We start from the raw sequence: 15,769 nt of genomic DNA on the forward strand, positions 1-15,769 counted from the left end.
AGAAGCAAACCAACAACAAAGCCCAGGGGCTTGGAGCAGACTTTGATTCTAAGCCTCAGCCTCTACATCAACCACAATATTTTTGTATAATTGAATTCCATGTAAGGTTTTGTATGGGGAAAAGAGTTTTGCTACTAAAAGTGTAGGAAAATGTTGAATGAGGAAATTTAAAGGTTCTTTGAAACTTGATGTTCTGGAATTTGATCCCGCTCCATCTCTGGCCACACTTGGTCTCCTTTTTCCCCACTAAGGGGGTGAGAGAGGTAGATCAAACTGAATTTTAAGTCTCTATAAATTTTGTCAAGTACTTGAGCTGTAAGTTAGTTAATCCTCCCAGCCCCAATCCAGCTCATCCCTGTTGATTTTCAGACCCCAGAAAAGCCTTCCCTGGTGACTTCAGCTCTCTGCAATTTCTTCCTTCTCCAAGAGTCCATTCCTCATATGCAGTGCTGATGTTCCCAATGATCTTCATTCCTCTTTATTTCATGTGAGATTTTATGCTGAAGGCATAGATCTTATTATGCATTCTTCCAGGGTTTGTTACATACTCTAGACACACTTCTGGGGATGCTACTGGAGCTAGGCTCTGTTGGTACCTTTCTCTCCTCCCAGGTATTTTGAGGTTTCACCTGGGAGCTCAGAGATGCTTTTCAGCCTCTAATCATGGTTGGTGTTTTTTTCTCCAGGCAGTGGCCTTTATTGACATCACTTTAATCCCATCTATTTGAGCTGATACCCTTGGTGGAGTTCCCCAAATGCTTGCGTGGGGCATGAGAGGGAAGAAGAAGAATCACACTTCATCAGTTGTTTCTTATTCTTAGAACCATCTTTGCAAGGGTAGCTTCCATGCAAACTCCCAACTAAGAGAAAATTTGTAGATGAGAGCTCTTGTAGATGATAGTTCTAGTAATACTGTCATGCTTGTGATCTTTGTCCTATTTTATTTTTATTTTTTAAAATGATACATTGTGTTTATTTTTTATTATTATTGTACTGGGGATACATTGTGACATTTATAAAAGTCTTATAATATACCATAGTTGAATTCACCCCCTCCACCATTCTCCTTTCCATTTTATAGATAGGTTTATGAGGACATTCCTCAAATTATATGGTTGGTGAATAGTTAGCATTTAAAGACTGGCTTGATTTAGACTTTTACTTTGGATGCTAATCTACTGCCGTCTTTGAAAATGAAGGGTAAAGGCAGTGCAGTTGTGGGATCAGAGGCTAGGTGTTTGTTTTCCTACCATTTATTAATTGGGTGATTTGGGGCAAGTCATAGCCTATTAGGTGTGTGTTTATTTTCATCTATTAGTTGAGACACTAATGTCTGCCTTGCAAGGCTTTGTGAAAGTGAGTGAGATAATACACGCAAGGACCCGATACAATGCTTAGCTTCTACTAAGTTCTTAATAAATGGTGAATACCATTCTTTTTCAAACCTGATGCTCCATGGAAGAGTAATAATAGTGAATTATCCAAAATCCTTTGCCTTCTGAGCCATGCACAATATGTTTCATTTCTAATCCCATTTATCATGTAGAGTTGACCAGCCCTCAAAGTGACAGGTATGACAGTATGAACAGATAAAGAGCAGCCACCTACTGGACTGGCCATTGACCTGATTGTCTCCTGAGTGGCAGATGCACAATGTCTATTGTAGTCATATCCCTTGGAACAGGGACTGGACTGGAGGGTCCACCCTCTTTATGCTCTTTTCTTCTTTGGCTAGATACTTCCAGTTGTTGGGACTCCCACCTAATGATGATTTCAGGTCCCTTCACTTTCACATGCTTCTCCTTGACTGGTCATTTTATTTGAGATCCAGTAGTGAGGCAACAATATCAGGAATTTTGGAGCCAGATGCCCTGGCTCTGTTATTAATAATCATACCACTTTGGACAATTCACTCCTAGTCTTTCTCAGTTGTAAAATGGGAATTAAAAACGATATACTTCACAAAGTTGAAATAAGAATTAGATAAACTAATGAAATATAAATTCTTGGTAAAGATCCTAATGCCCAAAAACTATAAAATGAATGGAAGCCATTATCGGTGTTATTAATATTATTGCACATAGTGCACAGTGGAAACCTTTAGAGATTAGTACTGAGTGGAAGCCTGTCCACATCTGTAAAATGGGATAGTTTTGCCAACTTGGTGGTCCTATGACTCTTCAGAGTCCCCTTTCTGCTCCAGAAGAGTGGCTCCCCCCTTGAATCCTCTCTTTGCATCTGGAATCAGGAGCTTTTTCTGTCCCCCTGTCTGAGCCAGGCACATCTCCCACTATCCTCAGGCTTCACCTTCTGCCCTGGCTCTGAGCAACCACTTAGCTAGTGAGAGCAACACCCATTAAAGAAACAAATGGCTCTCTCCTATGGCAGAGGGAGGATTAAGGTGATCTGAGGGCTCTCTGTAATGAAGACGAAGAAGATGAATTAGGCTCTGAAGTGCTTGCCACCCCTAGAAATACTTAGGAGATTAAATGTCCCGTGAGGCTTCCCGTAATGAATCTGCCAATGACGCAGAGCCTCTTGGTCTTGGATCTATATTTTGTTCACCTCTGTTTGGACAGTGAGAACTCCTCCATTCTCCCAGCAACCCAAGTCCACTTACATTGTCCACTCCACCAGAAGCCCGTCTATGCCTGTCCTGTGCTCACCCTTGGGGTGTGGACAGTAGTGAGCACAGCCTTGGACCCTTCTGCTAATCTAGAGCAGGATGGTGTGGGGATGTAGGCTGCAGCTGAATGTGGTTAGGCATCAAGAGCATCCTGCTGAGCAAGTGACCTGTATGCGCCTGTGTTCTCATGCCCAGGAGATATTTCCTGGGGGCTGTATTATCCAGGGATCCTGCTACAGATGGGGTGACAAAGGGGTTGCCACCAGGCCCTGATGTCGAGCAGTGACCACTGAGGATAGAAGAGACCTGGTTGTCTTCTCTATCTCACACAGAGACTTACTGCGAGTGACTTTCTGTGACCTTCATAAATTGCTTTCACCCAGGGAAATTCACAGTCTGGCATTTTAGAATGATCCAATTTTATGGCATTTCTGGGACTTCACTGTGAATACCACTTATGAAGAGTCAATTTATCAGAAATGTCAGTTATCAGGGATAATTCTGACTATCTTCTTAAAAGGCTGCTATAGTTTATAAAGTTTTGTCAGGTACATGTATGATAGTAGAGACAGCATAAGTTTTGGGTTCAAACAGACCTGAGTTCAAATTCTGGCTTTGTCATTTCCAACTGTATGATCTTGAAGAAATCATTTAACCTCCCTGAGCCATAACTTCCTCATCTATGTAATAGGGATGATAACATTTGCTCCCTCCTTCTGTCATTATGATGATTAGATGGGATAATGCCCCTAAAGTACTTACAACCGAAGTGGATGTTCTATTATGAATGGGGTAGGGGTCTGAAATAGGCATGGGTCTGAGACAGGGAATGTCAGCTTTGAAGCAAGAAGGTAGGCTCAGGAAATGGAGTTAATGTGGTGGGTAAAGCAGTATGGTGTGAATTAAGGTGTGCTGTGTGGCTTCAGTTGTGTGGGGGCATATGCAAGTTGTGTCTGTTAGGGAGTGATAAGTACTGTAAGCCACTTAGGCACATATGCTTATTTGCATGTGAAGACATGCTGCATATCAACTTGTCTGAAGAGAGTGGAGGAACCTAGGGCCACAGTACCAAGTTCCCATGTTCTCCAGAAACCCCTCCTTGCAAGTCAAGGGCAAACCAAGCACTTCCATGCTCACTAATACTGTGAGGCTCCCACTCCAACCTCCAGCCATCTCCAAGGAGGGGCAGCTGGGCCTCCCTGAGGAACCCTTTGCCTAGTTTTGAGATCTGCATCAAAAGCAATTTTATGGTCTTTGGGGCTCTCTCTCCTAAGCCCAAATCCAGCCCTTCAGTTTGTCCTTTCAGTATGAGGATGGAAAGCCAGGCCTCTCAGTAAGACCTAAGCACATAGAGAGAGAGGAGAGCTGTGAGCTTATCTCTGGGACAAGGAAGGTGCCCTTCCCCTTCCTCATACCTGTCTAGTCCTCCAGGTCCGAGGCCCCTCATCATACCTGTCAAAGGGAGGAAGCGGCTCAAAGAGCAGAAGGGGAGGTGGGGACACACCCTCTACTGGGTCTGTCCCCTCTGGCCTTCCTCTCTCACATCCTTCGTCCTTCAAACCAACATCCTTGTCTTTCTGTTCTTTGGTAGAGGAAGCAATGTTTAGAGACGCTCTGAGCTTCCCCTAGAGTCTGGAAGGGATTTTGTATGCTGGTCTCAGGGCTACAGTTCATATTGCTCATGTAGCTTTTGAAGATTTTAGTGTGGTGATCATAGAAATCTAAATTCCCACCTGGCAATTAAATAATAATACTAATTAGTTATGTAAGCTATTGGCCTTTTTTATCCTAATTCTGACACAGCATAAAATAATCCTAACTTTTCACTAGATACATGCTAGGTTTTCTCTGTTGTAAGGTCTTAGACCAGAGCATCCATCTCTTGGGTGTTCTTCACTTCTCTTTTGTGCAGCTTGGCCATCAGGGTTAGTTTACAACATTGCAGAGTCAAAGTGTGACCATAAGCTCACTGTTGAGACACTGTGAGGGATGCAAGGAGGCTTGGGTCACACATTCGTGTCAGTCTATGGACAAGTGTTTCTAGAACATCTGCTCTGAAATAGCATAAGGTGAAATGTTTCTTCTGTGTGTGATAAAATCAAAAAGCTTTGTCTACTTCCTTCTCTCAACACAGGAACAATTATTCTTGAACTAGTGACATGGGAGTTACATTGCTATTCACCTCAATTTTACCAAGGTCTTTGGAGGCCAAATGAAAAATGATTTCATAGAAAGTAGTGAACACATGGTTTTTGGTTGTGCCCTTGATCAGAGGGCTCCTCCTTCTCTGAGACCTTTCTTCCCGTAAGAGGAGAGTCTCTCATTCCCAGGACATCTTGATGATATCATCATTCAGCTCTGTATGCTCTGGGTACCACATTGGTTAGTGCTCCTTGACCCAGTCTTTCAAGGATGGGGACTTTTCAGGCTTAGCTCACCAGAGGCAAGTTTCATTTTCTTTAACAAAGGTTCTGGGTGATTAATGAGACACTAACTTATTAAATGTTCATAACAATTTTGATGACTTGTCTTATCTTAATCTCCTGTGGTATGCCAAATAACAACCCTCCAAAGATGTCCATATCCAAATCCTCCAAACCTATGAATAGGATACCTTATGTGGCAAAAGGGATTTTTCATAAAGTGGTTAGTTAATGATCTTAACAGGAATATTATCCATGTGGGCCCAATGTAACCACACATGTTCTTCTAAGTGGGTTGGAATCAGAGACATCAAATGGTCAAGGCAGCAAGAGGTCAGAGTAATGCAGAGCCATGAGCCAAGGAATGTGAGCAGCAGAACAAAGCAAGGAAATAGTTTTTCCCCTAGAGCCTCCAGAAGGAGGCAGATCTGTCAATATGGTGCTGATAATTCCTTACAACCCATTAGGACTTCAATTCTGTTTTTGAAAGTTGAAACTGTTCATTTGTTTTAATTTACAGATTAGGATATGCATACAGAAGGATATGCATAGTATGCAGCATAGTGAATACAAGGTTTAGGTTGGAATGCACTGATGGATACATTCATAAAGTGTATCTATCCATCTTGTTTAGTCAATGTAAAATAGCAAATAACAATAATTTAAACAGTTCATTTATTACATCAAATGCAATGATGTTTTAAACTATATTGGGGCCATAAACTCTAAATATATGAGGGTCCATAATTCTTTTTAGTGTATATCAATTGTACAAAATACAATTATGATATTTTCATACATGTGTTTAATGTACTTTGATCATATTCACCCCCTTATGCTCTTGTGTCTCTCATCCCTCTCCTGCTGGTCCCTGTCCTCTTCCCAAATAGTCCCCCTTCAATGTTCATGTCTTTTTTAAAAAACTGCATTATATATAACAGAAAACAAGTGACATGTGTCCTTCTGCATCTGGCTTATTTTGCTTAACATGATGAATTCCAGTTCCATCCATTTTACTGTGAATGACATAATTCTGTTCTTCTTTCTAGGTGAATAATAATACTCCATTTTCTTTACCCATTCAACAGTTGATGGACGCTTATACCAAATCCATAACTTGGTTATTATGAATAGTGCTGCTATAAACATAGGTGTGCAGACATCTCTATTGCATGTTGACTTTGATTCCTTTGGGTACATACCCAGGAGTAGGATAGCAGGACGATGCAGTAGTTATATTTTTAGTTATTTGAGGATCCTTCATACTTATTTCCATCGTGGTTAGACTAATGTACATTCCACCCAACAGTGTATAAGGGTTTCTTTTCCTCACCAGCATTTGTTGTTGTTTGTTTTCTTGATGATAGCCATTCTGACTGAGGTCAGTGCCATTTTGATTTGCATTTCCCTGAAAGCTAAGGATAGCAAACATTTTTTTCATGTATTTATTGGCCATTTGTATTTCTTTTGAGAACTGTTTGTTCAATTCATTTGCACATTTATTGATTGGACCATTTGGAGGGGTTTTTTTGAGTGTTTAATTTTTTATTCATATTTTCTGGATATTTGTCCCTTGTTAAATAGATAGCTGGCAAAGATTTTCTCCCATTTCACAAGCTGTTCCTTCACTCTGGTGACTGTTTCCTTTGCTGTGCAGAAGCTTTTTCATTTGATGCAATCCCATTTGTCATTTCTCACAATTATTTCTTAAGCTCTTAGACTCCCATTCAAAAGTCATTGCCTATGCCTATATCTTGAAGTGTTTTCCCCCTGTAGTTTCAAAGTTTCAGGTCTTCATTATGGTCTTTGATCTATTTTAAATTGATTTTTGTACAGGGCAAGAGATACACAGTGCAGATGGTCATCCTGTTTTCCTAGCACTATATTGATTAAGAGTGGAGTGAGTGGACACCTTTTTTTGTGCCTGATTTTAGAATAAATGCTTTCAGTTTTTCCTCCTTTAGTATAATGTTGGCTATAGGTTTGTCATATATAGCCTTTTTATCCTATGTTCCTAGTTTCTTCAGGGCTTTTATCATGAAGGAATGTTGACTTTTGGGTTAAAGGTTTTTTTTATGCATCTATTGAGATAATCCTGTGATTTTTCTCCTGAAACTATTTATGTGCTGTATTACCTTTATTGGTTTGTCTATATTGAAGCACCCTTGGAGCACTGAAATAAAAATAACTTGGTCATGGTGTGTGATCTTTTTAATGTGTTGCTGAATTCATTTTGTGAGTATTGTTTTGAGGATTTTTGCATCTATGGTTTTCATGAAAGAGGTCTATGATTTTCTTTGTTGTTGTGTCCTTATTCAGTCTTGGCATTAGGTTAATACTGGCTTCCTTTCCTTTCTACTTTATGGAATCATTTGAGAAGCATTGGTGTTAGTTTTTCTTTAAAGGTCTGGTAGAATTCAGCAGTGAATCCATCTAGTCCTGGGCTTTTCTTTGTTGGGAGACTATTACTGCTTCAGTATCATTGCTAATTATAGATCTTTTTAGGTTGTTTATATCATCTTGGTTCAATTTTGGTTGGTTATGTATGTGTCTAGGAATTTATCCATCCTTTTTTCTAGATTGTCCATTTTATTGGAATATAACTTTTCAAAATATTCCTTAATGAACCTTTGGATTTCTGTTGCAATATCCTCCTTTTCATCTCTAACTTTACTAATTTGGGTCCTCTTTCTTTCTTTTGGTTAGTTTTGCTCAGAATTTGTCGATCTTGTTTATTTTTTTCAAAGAACCATGCTACATGGATTCTTTGTATTGTTCTTTTAGTCTCTATTTTGTTATTGTCTGCCCTGCTATTTGTTATTTCTTTCCATCTACTAATTTTGAGTTTGCCTTATTCTTGTTTTTCTAAGACCTTTAAGTACATCATTATGTTATTTACTGGAGATTTCTGATTTTTTTTAGTGTAGGCATTCATAGCTATAAACTTACTTCTAAAACTGACTCTTCTGTATCCCAAAAGTTCTAGTATATTGTGTTTTTTGTGTTTTTATTTTCATTCAGTTCTAGGATTTTAAGATTTTCCTCTCTGATTTCTTCAATTACCCACTCATCATTCAAAAGTGCATTGTTAAATCTCTGTATGTTTACGTAGTTTCTGTTGTTTCTCTTGCTATTGATTTCTAATTTTATTCCATTATGATCTCATAAGACTCAAATTATTATTTTTTTTTTGTATTCATTAAGACTTGCTTTATGTCCTATAATATGAGAAAGATCATTGGGTTTTAGAGAAAGTTATATGGGTTGCTGAGAAAAATGTGTATTCTGTACCTGTTGGATGAAATATTTTATAGGTATATATTAAGTCCATCTAATCTATAGTGCAGTTTAACTCTGAATTTCTTTGCTGATTTTTTTTTTGGCTGAATGGTCAACTAATGAGAGTGGGGTATTGAAGTAATCCATTATTAATTATATCTGGAACTGTCTGTCCCTTTATGTTCAGTAGTGTTTGTTTTATGAAATTGGAAATTGGGTGCACCAATATTCAATGCATATGTATCTAGAATCATATCTTCTTGATGGATTATTCCCTTTAATAATATGTAGTGATGTTCTTGTGACTAGTTTTGGTTTGAAATCTACTTTGTCAAATATGATTATAGCTACTCCTGTTTGCTTTTAGATTCCATTTTCTTGGTATATCATTTTCAATACTTTTATTTCAGTCTGTGTGTGTCTTTGCCAGTGAGGTGTGTTTCTTGCAGACAATAAACATTTGATTTTGTTTCTTAATCTAGTCAGTCAATCTGAATTTTTTAATTGAAGAATTAAGACCATTTACAATTATAGCTATTACTGAGAACATTTACTGATTCCTGTAATTGTGTTGCTTTTTCCTGATTAATTTAACTACTGTTTCTTGTTTTCTTTCCCCTTTATTTACCTTAGAAGTTTTCTGGTTTAGATTTGAACATATTTGATTATTTCCTAATTCTTACTTGTTCATCTATTCCTCTCATGAAATTTATTCTTTCCTCAACTTTTGTGTTTGTGACTCTCTTTTTTCCTCATCTCTGCATAGGCTTCCTTTAAGTATTTTATGAAATGCTGGCTTAGTGACCACAAATTGCTTTAGTCTGTGTTTATCTTGGAAGAACTTTATCCATTGATTTTAAAGGATAACTTTTCAGGATATAGTAATCTTGGTTGGCAGTTATTTGCTTTCAAAGCTTGACATATATCATTCCATGCTTTCCTGGATTTTAAAGTTTTTGTTAAGAGGTCTGATGTAATTCTGATGAATTTGCAATTGTAAGTAAATTGGTGCTTTTCTCTTATAGCTTTCAGTATTCTTTCTTTGTTCTGTAGTCTTGGCATTTTAATTATAATGTGATGAAAAGAGGCTCTTTTCTGGTCATGTATATTTGGAGGTCTGTTTTTGTAGTACTGGTGATTGAACTCAGGGCCTTGCACTTGTCAAGGAAGCAATCTACCAACTGACCCACACCCCCATACCTATTTGGAATTCTAAAAGCCTCCTGTACTTGGATATCTATATCTTTTCCTAGATTTGGCAAATTTTTGCTATAATTTTATTGAATTTTAAAAATGTCTTCAGTTTTTATCTTAGCTCCTTGTTTTCCCCAATGGATTCTTATGTTTGGTCTCCCAATATCTTGAATTCCTAAACCCTTAATGCTTTAGGGTTCTTGAAAGTTGTAGTCATATAGAATCTAGACTTTAAAAAGATGTGCCAGTAGAAGAGGGACTATTTGCAAAATAGAAAGGATGGGGAAGAAAGAGATCATAATGGGGGATGAAAATGATCTATGTATATTATATACATGCCTAAATATGTCATAATAAAATCCATGTCTTATGCAATTAATATATTCAAATAAAATATAAATAAATAAAAAGAAATTTAAAAAGAAAATTGTAGTCCTGTTTGTTCAATTTTTTTCTTTATTGCTATCTGAACTTAGTATTTCCTTAACCTTGTCTTCAAACCCTGATTATTTTTTCTGCTGCCTTATCAAGTATGTTGGTGATGATTTCTACTCCATTTTTATTTGATTTATTGAGTGTTTTTATTTCCCACATTTCCAATGTCTTCAGAATCTCAATTTCTTACTGAATTTCTCATCCATGTTGCTGACTCTATGGTCCAGGTCTTGAATTGGCTTCTTTACTTCATTTATCTGTTTGTTTGAATCCTCTTTGAGATCATTAATCATTTTTAAATCTAGAATTTGATTTTTTTATCTAGCATTTCAAATATTTCAATATCTTTGGATTGGATGTTGAGGTGTTATAAGATTTTTAGAGGCATCATATTGCTTTGCTTTTTAATATTTATTGTGTTTCTATGTTACAATTTGTGCATCTGTTGGGATGGATATCTCTTTCACTTTTTTATGAGGTTTTCTTAGTGGGCAACTTTCTCTTGGGGTAAAAATACCTACTACTACTCAGAGGAGGAAAACCAGACAGTAGTAACAAATATTTTCAAAAACAAACCAGATATTTAAATGTAATGAAAAAGAATTGGAAACATCAGCTACATCTCCAGTAAGTTTATAAAAGACAAAAATTAGAATACTTATAGGATAAACTTGGAGTTTAAAAGCTAAAATGTATTAATAATTAAATACTAAAGGGAAAGGAAAAAGAGAAGGAAGATAGGAAAAAGAAGAAAAGCATGTGGGATGAAATACAAGCAGTAATAATGATGAATACAATGAAAACTGTCTGTACAATTAATATATTATAATAAAAATAGACAATAAAAAGAGAAGTAATAGTGACAGAAAATACAATAAAGTAAATACAGAGAAAGCGAAGACAATCAAAAAATAAAGGGAATATAGAAAAATCACCAGTCAATATTTCTTCCTTCCTGTGGAGAAGAGAATAGATTCTTTTCCCCTGAGACTCATCTTTTGCAGTTTCCTTGGTGTGAGGGCAGCTATTTTTGTTGTCTCAATTTCCATAAAGTTAGACCAAAATGATGGTTGCAGGCTGAGCCCAGTATTTGCAGGGACTGCTGAAACCTCCCTCAAAGTACTCCCACCAGTTGAACCCAAGGACCTCTGGTTGGATGCCTCCTCACACTAGCGTTTCACTGCTGGGAAAGTTAGGCTGGGAAATTCCTGAGCAGCAGTTGCTTTCCACTTACTCTCTCTGGTTCTCTCAGAGTGTACAAAATAGTCAAACCAAAGCTGTCTGTGCTGGATAGAAAGGTATGTGGCTCTAATCCTGTGTTTCCTGTCTTTACAGTTCTCTGTCCTAGTATTCCTGCTCATACTCACACACAGATGTTCTCTTACCAGAGATCAGCTTGATGTTCTGCCAGTATGTTTGCACTTGGCTTCCCTCTGTGGTGTGACTTTGCACCTCACATTTACAACCCAAGTAGATTTGTGTCTGTGACTTGGAGTCCAAGTCACAACCAATTTCCTGGGTCCACACTGATTCTTAGGTAATGGATTACTTAGCAAGTGGAGATGGGGAGGCCCTTAGGGTTTGGAAATATAAAAATGCAGGATCTTTTTCTCTCCTTGGTCAAAAGGTTTGACTTTAAGACCTCTCCTCAGATGATTCCTCTCCATAGGTAGTGAACAAGGTAGGAGGTGCAGGAGGCCTCTTCTTAAGCATCTGCTTACTGTGTGGTAATCAGATTTCTTATCTTAATCTTCATTTTTACAAAGTGCCAGGTTGTGCACCTATGGATCACCAGACACATTCTTTTCCTCTTTTGCTTACAGACACATTGGGGTGGATTTTCTCCCTTATTACCATTTTGCTTAGCACTCTATGTTAGAGTTTGTTGTTTCTATTATAAATCTAAAGTTCAATATTTGTGGATTTCACCTCCTCTCTAACAGTGTACTGTTTACTGTTGATCTCCCTTATGTTTCCGTGCCACCCACTTCTCTCTGCATCCATGCACCTGCTGTTTTGTTTCAGATGCATGGAGTTGCAGGAAAGTGCTGAGTGTTTCTCTTCTGCCATCTTCCCACTCCCCATTTAGGACTTCTGACCTCCAGAATGCAACATAATAAAATCGTGTTGCTTTAAGCCACAAAGTTTCTAGTATTTTCTTATAGCAGCAATAGGAAAATCAAGCATTTTCATTAGCCAAGGAACAGAAGGTTAGGTACCATGGCTAAGGTCATATGGAAAATAAGTGATGGAGCCAAGGTTTGAAACTAGGCAGATTCATGCACTTAGCTCATGCTTCCTCTTACCTATAGCCCCTCTCAAAGCTAATGTCTTCTGTATTCAATAAATAACTACAGTGGAAACAAGAGAGTAGGACTCAGGAGAAATAGGACTTAATTGAACACAATCAGACAGGACTCAGTTAGCCTAGGCCAGAGGAAATTGTCAGTGTGGCTCCTGCATTCTGTCCCCTGACAGCATTACTGGCTTGTATTGAGCCAGGTAAACCAGTTGTCCCTAGTTTCCCAGATGTAGGCCTGACTGCAAGAAGAAACATTGACCTCTTTCCCCTCTACATCACGGTGCATACAAGCATGCTTCAAAAGGGAGACTCAAAGCAGGGCATAATTGGCATTTATTCAAATTGTGCTTAATTGACTACTTCATCTGCACCTCAGAAAACCACATGGGGTACAGGCTCTGTAAAGAGGAAGTAATTTTCATTAACAGGATCTAAATTTGTCTGACACAAAGACCTACCTGGTGCCTGTGACACAGCTAATAATTGCCATGTAATGAACTCGTTGCTGCAGGCGAAGGTTTTCTTTCCTTTTCCTTTTTTCCTTCCTCCCTCTCTTTCTCCTTTCCTCCCTTTCTTCTCTCCTTCCTTTCTCTTTTCCTTCCTTCCTTCCTTCATAAATCTTGATGTCAAGCAAGTGTTACTCAAAAAGGCCAGGCTGGTAATGATGATTGTAGCAGCCCCTATGTGGTAAGAATAAAGGTTGTGCTCCTGCTACTGCCAACAGCCCACAGAAAACCGAGTAAACTATAATCTGAAATGGGCTTGGCTTTATATCTTCCTCCTTAACACTACACACTTTATGCATCTTGGGGGCCTTCCATTTTTGAATTGAATATTTAACCCATATTTTTCCTCTAATCAGTCTACAAACACAATACTAAAAGAAGGGGGAAAAAAGAACTTTCAAGAACTAAACCTCTTCTAGCTCAACTATCTTCCTGAAATGCAAATATGAACTTCATAAAGAATTCAGTGTTACAAAGTTGGCCCCAGGATAAAGTTTTTGGGGTATTCTCCTGTCCCTTCACTGGCAGTACTCCAGTCATGGTCTACCTGACTAGGTCTGAACTGGAAGAGGCTGACAAACAGAGATGCTGCAGCAGACTGAGAATGCTGCATCACTTTTCAACGTGAGTCTCAAGGCAAAGAGGTGATAAATATTCTATTAATATGGAAACCTTTTTCCTTTCTGTTTAAAAGAAGAAATTTTTAGATGCATTTTATGCAAAGTAATATGCTGATATTAAAGCAATTATAAACCTAGCTAATACTCTTTCTAGGTGAGCATTGCATTACTATTCAGTTTCAGAATCAAAGCTGTCTGAATTGTCTTCTGGAGAGTGTCAATTCCTGACTCAGAGGTGGAGGCATGGCTTCCATTTAGACCATGCCATGGGCTTGGAAGGAAGCTTTCGGGACTGTAGGCCTGCACAGAGAGAAGTGTTTTTATTTTATTATTTATCTTAATTACTATTTGTATATGCTGTCTGCTTCTGTGAAGGTGGATGAGTTTTCATTTTTTAGCTTATTTCAGGAGCAGTGTTATGGGTGGTCTCTGTTAATAGGCACCTTACTTTCAATATATCCCAGTGGTGTTTTGGCATCTTTTACAGGCTGGATCCCTTGCTGATCCATTACTTAACACTGGTGCTGTGAGTTTGCTGAGCTCCTTTGACTATTTCAGGAGGCTGGGTGGATACAGCCCAAGAGGCTATAACAAAGGCTGGCCATCCATTTGCTGTTGGTATCCCATTACTAAAGACACAGTCTTTTCAGTGGTGACCAACAGGCTTATAGACCACAGACTTGTAAAGTTCAGTTGAGTAGGAGCATTCGCATCAGATTCCATATAATACCTGGTGCTCAGGGTGTAACTGTCTCTTATACATGCTCTCTACCTTGACCATAGCCTTCATTCATTTCAAGTTGTAGGTAAATGGGTAGGGAAAGGTCAGTATCATGGCAAGAAACTGGGAATGGGAAACCAAATCCAGGGCCAGGGCAAACTTCCAGGAAGTCAATCCAGCCCAAGCGATAGAGGGGCTAGGGGGCTGCCAGTTCTGTCCACATTATAGGGCTTGGTACCACAGGTCCCAGTACAAAAACAGCTGAGCCACAAAACTTCACCCAGGTTGATGTTGTTTCCTCCAGTGACATCCTGGGACCCTCCAGGGATATCCCAGAGACATATGTGATGAATGGGCATCACTCACTGGGGACTACCTCTGGGTGGCAGGAGCCCATGAGGATGGAAGAAAAAATATCCTGGAAAGATGAGCAAGTGGACAGCAAGGAATCATGGGCTGAAGGCTTTGTAAACTCCAGCCAACCTGTCTGTAGAGAGCACCATGTGGATTGTATGTGCCTATTTTCTTAGTTTCTCAATTCTCTTTTCCAGATTGTGACCATCTTAGCAAACATGTCTGTCCTGGAGCAGTGTGCCTCTGACATCATTCAGGAGAATGGTATGCCTTGTGAGCTGTGTGCATGCTGTGTGGATCACCTGGACATATATTTATCTATATGTAGATAAATAGATACATGTTTCTTCACATTTTCATGAGAATATATATCTGTGTATGAAAATATATATTTATATATATATATGTGTGTGTGTGTGCTATTTTAACTAGAGTGGTACGGAGAAGACTGCTATTTCATTATGATCCAAAAAGTAAAAATCTATTCCTTCTATTCCTACTAAGGTATGCATTCCAATTTTAAATCATCCCAATTTTATTGGATTTTGACCTCAGTAGGAAGCTGTGTGTGGAAAGGGGAGAGAGTGGGGAGCAGATCAGGGCAGTATGAATGCCTTCATCACTCCCTGAAAGCATCACTTCTGCTGGCTGTTCCTCTGTTTCACCTGTGCCAAGAGTATCACCGAAGTCCAGGGGAGTTGGGGGTTCAGGGTTTGTTGGCCTGAAAGCTGATTTAAGTGGTCTCCATTGGAAGACAAGGTGGCTGTCTTGCAGCTGGGAATGGAGCTGTGTGGTAAGGGCTTCCTGTGACTGGGAAATAAGGGAGCAATTAGCAACCAGTTGGAGACCAGAGACGCTAATGAGGCTGAGTGAGCTGGGAGCCTGGGTGGCTGCCTCTGCTCCTATGAACCCCCCTTCTCCCAGGCTGCCCTGCTTGCTTAACAAACATGCACTTCCCCATCCCCCACCACTTTGTAGGACTAATTGAAAGACATCATTTTGTGTTAATTTCATGTGATTGAACTAATAATGAAAAACTGCGCTGAGCCAGCTGAGGCCAAGTGGAGAGGCTGCATGGTGTCATTCATGTGTTCCTCCTTCAGCACTTGGAGTCTGTGTTCAAGTGGCTGATGGTCTCTACTCGCCTGTGCACTTGAGGTTGGAATATCTGGCAGTTGTAGAGGGGTTTATGGTTTACAAAGTGCTATTGACTGACTCACTCAGTCCACAGTTATGGAAATCTATGTGCCTGGCATTGTGTTGGACGATGAGGACATAGAGTTTAATAAGTCTCTGCCTTTGTCCTGAA

The 15,769-nt window shown here is 39.0% G+C and overlaps 1 protein-coding gene across 4 annotated transcripts in view; it reads left to right on the forward strand.

Annotated features, from left to right (window-relative positions):
• The window catches only part of Insc (INSC spindle orientation adaptor protein), a 121,932-nt gene that overhangs the window by 96,740 nt on the left and 9,423 nt on the right, over positions 1–15,769 (forward strand). For all 4 annotated transcript variants that reach the window (XM_020186790.2, XM_074042035.1, XM_074042027.1 and 1 more), the window contains one exon: positions 14,658–14,724. In XM_020186790.2, coding sequence (XP_020042379.1) covers positions 14,658–14,724 — 67 coding nt within the window. The remainder of the gene's footprint in view (positions 1–14,657; positions 14,725–15,769) is intronic.

Source organism: Castor canadensis, chromosome 1, assembly GCF_047511655.1.
Source record: "Castor canadensis chromosome 1, mCasCan1.hap1v2, whole genome shotgun sequence".
Lineage (NCBI taxonomy): Eukaryota > Metazoa > Chordata > Mammalia > Rodentia > Castoridae > Castor > Castor canadensis.